General features: G+C 44.6%; 1 protein-coding gene across 1 annotated transcript; it reads right to left on the bottom strand.

The window, feature by feature from the left end:
• Window positions 1-713: 713 nt before the first annotated feature.
• PRDX2 (peroxiredoxin 2) lies at window positions 714-7,783 on the bottom strand. Its single transcript, XM_075859098.1, has 6 exons — window positions 7,711-7,783; window positions 7,359-7,466; window positions 6,284-6,437; window positions 2,609-2,731; window positions 2,406-2,536; window positions 714-941 (listed from the first exon to the last, which is right to left on the bottom strand). The coding sequence occupies exons 2-6, from the start codon at window positions 7,459-7,461 to the stop codon at window positions 856-858; spliced, it is 597 nt and encodes a 198-aa protein (XP_075715213.1). The 5' UTR covers window positions 7,462-7,466; window positions 7,711-7,783; the 3' UTR covers window positions 714-855.
• Between the last annotated feature and the right edge of the window lie 203 nt (window positions 7,784-7,986).

Here is a 7,986-nt window from a genome sequence, read left to right as displayed (position 1 = left end):
ACGCCTCTTGTAGACCCTCAGAACTGGACAAGTATGGGAACTCTGACTAACCTGCAGGTCGGCCACCCCAAACACAGCAAGCTGCAACGCACTGTGCTCCCCTTTCTATCATAGCCAGCAGTGACTTTTTTAGCAACTCGTGCAACAATAGCTCTTGACCGGCTAGCCTTCACTCCGAGTATTAATGCGTCTTTGGCACCTATGACCTGCCACCAGCTCCAGTAACCTGACAGTCTAGGTTCTAGGGATGCAATGCTTGGCAACACAACTGAAAAGTCTAGTTGTTAGGCAATGTATTCATAGCAACTTACATGGTCAGATACAATTCAAAACTATATTGGCACAATGCTGCCTGCCAAGTGGAAAGTCACATCATGCCATTCCCCAGCTCAGATTATTCTAAATATACAAAGTCACTGATCAGGTTGAGAACCCAATTGTATGAAAGTTTCAAGATAAATGGTGTTAAGGTCAAGTGGCCAGAGTGGGTCTATATTACACAGAGTGCCCTGTAAACAGTGACTGCATTACATTATGGGGCCCTGGACCCCATTAGAGGGCAGCACATCACATTCAAGCCTATGGGTATGTGTTTTCTCTCAGTACCAATAAAACAACCTGCTCATTTCTACTAACACAATCAGACATGGAAAGCGGCTGCAGATCTCAGAGCCGACAACCGCCATCTATGGATTTATAGGCAAAGTCAGGACCCACATTAACTAGTAACTTTATTTAACAACAAAAGTGATGTCATTTCCCTGGGCAGGGAGGGTGGAGGAGGCAGCAGCAGGGTCAATACCGCAGGTCAGTGCACATGAGGATCCCTCCAGCCACAGGGGAGTCAGGGCAGGCTCAGTTCTCTTTGGAGAAGTACTCCTTGCTGTCCTTGACATTGGGTTTGATGGTGCGGCTGCCGGGCTTCCATCCTGCAGGACACACTACAAGGAGAGACCAGAGGCAACAAGTCAAGCAAGTATTCCCATAGAACATGCAGATCAAGATAATCATGCCCACAACGGAGAAGGTCTAACGTTTGCCAGTCATCTCGCACTATGTGTACCCCCCCCCCCCCCCCCCCAATTGACCCTCCTTGTGCATTGCCCAACATGAAGTCTCAGCCAATGGCTATTAGTAATTCCCTGTAAGAAAAGAGACAACGACTAAGGAAAGGCTTCTGCTCTGATTTTTGGAAATGCTACAGATTACATATTTTTTTTGTCTCAACAGCCGGGTTAAGGCAGAAGGCAGTTTTGGCCACCTCCGCTACATGCAGCCAGTGTATGGACTTGAAGTTTGATGCTGCAGCTGTGGAAGCCCCCCCGTTCCTGCCACAATCCCAGGCAGATCTAGCCAGGAGTGTAACTGCCTATATGCAGGGTCAGACTGCTACCTCGTGCCCACCAGATTGAGCTTCCAGCATCCAGCCACACAACAGTTGCATGCCTTCTTTAAAGGCGTTCTCTGGGCATTTTAGATCGATGGCCTATTCTTAGGATAGGTTATCAATATCAGATCAGTGGGGGCCCAACTCCCATCACCCACACTGATCAGCAGAATGAACGGGCCACAGCATTTGTTGTTGACTCTTTTCGGTGCTTTAGGGTATGTTCACACACAACAGAAGTTACGGAGATTTTTTCAGGAGAAAACAGCGCCTGATTTTTAGATGTAATGGAATGTGCAGGCGTTTTTCGCTGCGTCCATTACAGACGTAATTGGAGCAGTTTTTCTATGGAGTCAATGGAAAATGGCTCCAATTACATCCCAAGAAGTGACAGGCACTTTGACACAGGCGTCATTTTTACGCGCCGTCTTTTGACAGCGGCGTGTAAAAGAAAATGACCGTCTGCACAGTACATCGTAAAACCCATTCAAATGAATGGGCAGATGTTTGCCGACGCTTTCTAGTAGTATTTTCGGCCGTAATTCCAGGCGTAAAACGCCTGAGTTACGTTCGTAAATAGTGCGTGTGAACACACCCCAACAGGCACAGCGTCTTACGCATTTGTAGCAGCTGTGCCTCGGATAGAAGCTCAGTCCCATTCACTTGTATGGGACCGGAACTGCAATCCTAGGCACAGCTGGTAGGGAAGTGTATAGAGCTGTGCCTATAAACTGGGAAAAGGCTGCGGCCCCATCAATCAGCTGATCGTGGGGGGTACCAAGGAGTCAGACCCCCACCGATCTGATATAGAAGACCTATCTTACAGATGGGCCATCAATATCAAGTGCCAAGACAACCCCTTTAACTGCACCTTATGGGCTGCACCTGTAGTGGCTAGGCCAGTGTGTAGCTTCGGACACGTCGCAATTGCAGAAACATTTGTGTGCCTATAGAAGCTCATTGAACTAGTGAGCAACTTCAGACAATCCATTGATACAGGAGGTGAATTGAGCCTTACCCTCGCCATGCTGGTCTGTGAACTGGAACGCTTGCACTAGTCGCAGCACCTCATCTACAGAGCGACCCACCGGCAGATCGTTGATGGTAATCTGACGGAGGATGCCCTTGTTGTCGATGATAAACAGACCCCTGAAGGAGAGGATATATCGTTAGTTTCTGTGGCAGTGAATAGTACACATCTACTACATCAGAACCCTTTACCTGTATGCTACACCATCCTCCTCCTTGAGAACGCCATAGTCCTTGGAGATCGTGTGCTTCAGATCGGACAGCAGGGGGATGTTCATGGGTCCCAAACCGCCCTGCTTGCGAGGAACGTTTGTCCTGAGATAAAAAAAAGAAACAGATTCTTATATATCCACTCATCTGAACGCTGCCTACATTTAGTAACCAGTCATTTCAATAGTAACGGTGCATTCCCGGCTGCCAGAAACCTACCGCCAGACGGACAAACACATTGACCCTTTGGGTGCAGGACTGAGCGGTGATTGCAGTTCTGTTCAATGGGTGCAGCTTGTTCAGAAATCCTAGGCTTTGCAAATATCTACCTCTTGGTCCCAATAACAGGCATCCAGTGTGGTGGACTGGCCAAATATGTAATAGCGCATGTCTTGTTTAGAGCCAAGAACGGAGGTTTAGTAGGCACTTCGCATTTCAGTCAGGGAGGAGAGGAAAGAGCCCGGGAAATTACACTCGCTGCAACTCAGTGTATGGCCGGGTTCACATGTAGTGTAAATGAAAATTTTTCATAATGGATTTCATTTTGGAAAATCTGTAGCGTAATGCAGTAGTAGCAAAGTGGATGAGGATTGAACAAATCTCATTCACATGCTGCATAAAAAAAATAAAAAAAAAGTTCATAAATTAACCAGCAGTGTTTTTTTTTCTGGGTCCACACTCCAGGGATGACGTTTCACCTCATGTGACTGTTGCAGCCGTCACATGGGATGAAGAGTCATCCCAGGAGGCAGCGCTGCAGGATGTCAGAGGGATGCATCGCCATGGCTAAGGTTGAGTAGAAGGTTGTTTTTACCGGCTATTTTTCACCGCGGCATTCCGGCCAAAAAAAAAACTGCAGTTTGGTGCGGTTTTTTAGCCGGCACTCTCCAGGGTCCATGGCGGATACGCGGTGTACTTTTATGCAGCAAAACCCTCCTGTGTGAGCATGGAGATTTGAGAGAGAAAAGCACGGCACCACATAGTGTGAGTAAGCCCAAGATATAACAAACTTAGTTTGACAGATGGAGGCTTACCACAGGTGAAAATGTCAGGAGCGGGTAAAAGGTAGATAAGTGATGGATGAGTGCTGCTGCCGAGATCCCAGCCGGTCAATCTTTGAGGGACCACCGCAATGTGAATGAGTAATTTGTTTGAAAAAACGGGACCCCATACGGCGCTGCTACTCAGGAACGAATACAGTAGTAGTTTAGAATTGATACTTTATTGTAGGCTACGCGTTTCAATGCCGCACCGGCATCTTCCTCAGGCCACAAACATTGTAGTCTGAACAACAGCCCTTAAATACACCACGCGGGAGAAAAAAACCGCCAATGTAGACAGGGTTAAAGTGCAAGATGACGTAATCACTGTGAACAGTTCAAATATGACAGGTACACAAAGTAATCCAATGGTATATAATGCTAATTTAAACTAAAATCGGCAGAGTGGAAATAAAAATACGGTATGGGATCTTACAATAAGAAAAAAAGGGGGGGGGGGAATTGCAAACAATCTATAAAACATTAATATCCATATCAATGAATTTAAACAGTTGCTAAAACACAATAAAATATACAGAAGTTTAGCGATGTATCGTACTTGCAGTATTTCGCGGTAATTCACCATTTAATTAGGATGAAAATGAATTAAAAGAAAATAAACTGAATAAGTGAAAATCATAAAAACTGCTATTGAACCCATATAGCTGGGAACTCAACTGGACGTAGAAACCATAAAAATAATGTATATTTCAGTGAAAAAACAACAATCAACCATTAAGTTGATCTGAATGTCATTTATATTTTTGTTTCTAGTAATTAACCTATGGAATAAAATAAGAACATTCCATCATATAAAGATGTAGGGGTCGAGTAATTAATTTGGATGAAAGGGAGGGCTATTTTGGACAATCTAAAATATGATTAAAGATAAAAGTTTAAAAGCTCAAGAAAAATACAGAAGTATATGCTGTATCAAAACAGCGATATTTTGCGGTAATTCAACAATTACTTGCAATCAAAACGAATTTGTAAAAAAATGGATTCAGGAGGAGAAAAAGATTAAATTTACTATAAACCCGTGGCAGCCAGACCCCAGAACAATCAGGGAAATCACTGTTAATAGAACTGTTTAAATTCATTGATATGGATATTAATGTTTTATAGATTGTTTGCAATTTCCCCCCCCCCTTTTTTTCTTATTGTAAGATCCCATACCGTATTTTTATTTCCACTCTGCCGATTTTAGTTTAAATTAGCATTATATACCATTGGATTACTTTGTGTACCTGTCTTATTTGAACTGTTCACAGTGATTACGTCATCTTGCACTTTAACCCTGTCTACATTGGTGGTTTTTTTCTCCCGCGTGGTGTATTTAAGGGCTGTTGTTCAGACTACAATGTTTGTGGCCTGAGGAAGATGCCGGTGCGGCATTGAAACGCGTAGCCTACAATAAAGTATCAATTCTAAACTACTACTGTATTCGTTCCTGAGTAGCAGCGCCGTATGGGGTCCCGTTTTTTCAAACAAATTACTCCTGTGTGAGCATAGAATGTAAAAACCTCAAAAAAATAAATAAATTTTAAAAACAAAAAACTTTGCTGTACATGTCACTAACCGATGTCTGAACCTACTATAGCGCTGCTGAGTAGTGTAAAGGTCTGACTGGGAAAGAAGCTGGAGCATTGCATTCTCCCTGGCAGCTCCGCAGCAGGTGTATGAGTATTGGAGATCTCATCACGTAGTTGCCATTCGCAGAAAACCTCAATTACAGAGCAATCACGTGTGAAGCGTCACAGCGCCAACATGAACATCCATGCAAGAGACTGAAAAGCACGAGGTGTTACGTGCATAGGAGCAGATCAAATGTCTATGACAAAACCCTTAACCCACCGGTGCTAAACCTGAAAATAGCCCAACAAGAAAACATGATTGTCACCCCTGACCATCAGTGATCTGTACGTGCAGCAAACAGCAGGGCTGACAGACTGTGCGGTCAGCAGTCACTGCTCGTGTAGAAGTAGAACAGTAGCTGCAGCCAGACGATAAGAGGTCTGAGGAACCGTTACATGAAGATGCCGGCATTGCACTTACAGGGTGGAGACTGGCAGACCCGTACAGATAAGGCAGGACGCCGCCCATGATTATCACCTCCACGCCCTTCTCCTGAGTTGATATCTACAGCCGTTACGCGGTTCTGACCACCCCCATTGCTGGAAGAGAGGTTTACCTGGTGTGGTCTAGTCATGCATCTAATCCTATGTCTTTCTGCAGAAGAGTCTTCATTGTCTACACTAGTGATCCCAAATTGTGGCTCTCCAGCTATTGCAAAGCGGTGACTTCCTGTGGCTGTCAGGGCATGCTGGGATTTGTAGTTTTCATGACAGCTGGAGAGCATTTCTCTAGACAGTGTGTACCCTCCAGATATATGTAGATCAGGTAAAGCATTCTGAGCAAAAGAGCAAGTGACCTCTTAAAGGGTGGCCATGTAATCATCCAATGCCAAGCAAATCCAGCCAATAGACCCAGCAGAGGCCGCCGGCAAAGAGTCTCCTTCCTGCAATACCCACCGTCCCCATTGTGATCTGGCTTCGGAGCCCTTGTTTAGCGTACTATATAGTTTACAATAGCAGATAGTCAAGCTGCGGGATCTCACCATGCCAGGTGGGAGAAGTGAGAGTCTACAGAAGCACCGACGACCTCGCAGCCAATCTTCCGGAACTCCTCAGCGCGCTCACTGAAGGCGACGATCTCAGTAGGACAGACGAAGGTGAAGTCCAGAGGGTAGAAGAACAGCACGACATATTTACCTGCAGGAGGGCGACACAACTCAGTGATGTCACTACATACATTACCTCAACAGCAAGACCAACATCCAGAGACCGGGAAAAATATTGTCACGTGTCAGAATAAAAGTCCCATATGGAATGTAACAAGTCTCAGGGAACGGCTGATCATGCAAAGCCATAATGGGAATAAAAAAAAAAAAAAAAAAAAAAAAAAAAGATCTTTAGGCAAACCTGTAGGGATTGTAACAGTTTACACAACAGGGTTAGACGTAGTTGTAAACACATGGCCGCGTTCTTCCAAAAACAGCGCCACACTCGTCCATGGGTTGTGCCTGGTAGTGCAGCTTAGCTGCATTCAAGTGAATAAGGACTGAGCTGCAATACCAGGCAAAACCTATAGACAGGTGTGGCGCTGTTTTGGAAGAAAGCAGCCATGTATTTTAATTCTAAACAATCCCTTATTCTGGTTTCAGCAAATACGGGTAAGAGAGTAAAAAGAAGCATTAGACAATAGTATATTTTCTGTATTAATCCCGCATAGCTTAATATGTAGCGAAACTTCTGACATAAGCCGTAGTATTCTTAGCATGTGACCGATACATTATATTGTTAGAACTTCGTTCTAGTGACTTCTTTACCCCCATGGGAAATCAAAGTCACGTTAGGACTACACGGCAACAATATATGATCGTAGGGTCGCGCTGCTAAGAATCAGAACTAATGATAGTGAATGGCGCTCACATCCAGCAGGTTCGGATTGCCAAATTCACATGGCGGTAACTTGGAACGCGACCACATTCACTGAGTCGCGATGATGCAGCGCAACATTACGATCTTCGTCACTAGCCTAATTGTTCGGCAAGCTTTAGGTCTACTGCCTAAAAGAGACAGACGATATAATACAACACGAAAGTGGCGCCGATACGATACCGCAACACTTACCCCTGTAGTCCGACAGCTTTAATTCCTTGAATTCGCCATTCACCACAGCGGTGGCCTGGAAATCTGGAGCAGGCTTCCCAATGTGAGCATTTCCAGCAGCCATGATTTCTAAAATACAAAGTTAATAAAAATTTCATAAATAAAAAAAACAAAAAGAAATATAAAAATACTTTTTTTTTACCAAAATGGCAACACTAAGTCAATATATACACACTAAATAGCAGGAAAAAAAAACCCTCATAATTGCAAACACCCCAAATTCGAGGTCTCTGCTTATAATATTCAGATGCGGAAAATTTCAATGCGTCCCGCTCAGCCGCCTGCACTGCGCTCAGTGCACACTAGCCCTCACCTTCCTCTTCCGCGTCTTATCACTCACTGAGCAGGCCCTCAGACTGACCCTTATACATCCTTGGGACCTACCATTGTGGACGAAGAAGGGGAGGTAAGCGAACATTTGCTTCTTTCCGTTTGCGTTAAACGACTCATTAAGCCCTTTGCACGTAATTATAATCTCGACAAATAATATCGATTCCACAGCAGCGCGGTAGGATGTCATGAAGTGGAAGGAGACAAGGAGTACGATCCCCCATTTTGCGCTGCTAAATGAGCTCGTCCACACCTGCCG

This window comes from Rhinoderma darwinii, chromosome 3, assembly GCF_050947455.1.
Source record: "Rhinoderma darwinii isolate aRhiDar2 chromosome 3, aRhiDar2.hap1, whole genome shotgun sequence".
Taxonomy (NCBI): Eukaryota; Metazoa; Chordata; class Amphibia; order Anura; family Rhinodermatidae; genus Rhinoderma; species Rhinoderma darwinii.
The sequence above is the reverse complement of the archived record's forward strand: the minus strand, read 5'-3'. Positions and strand labels throughout refer to the sequence as shown.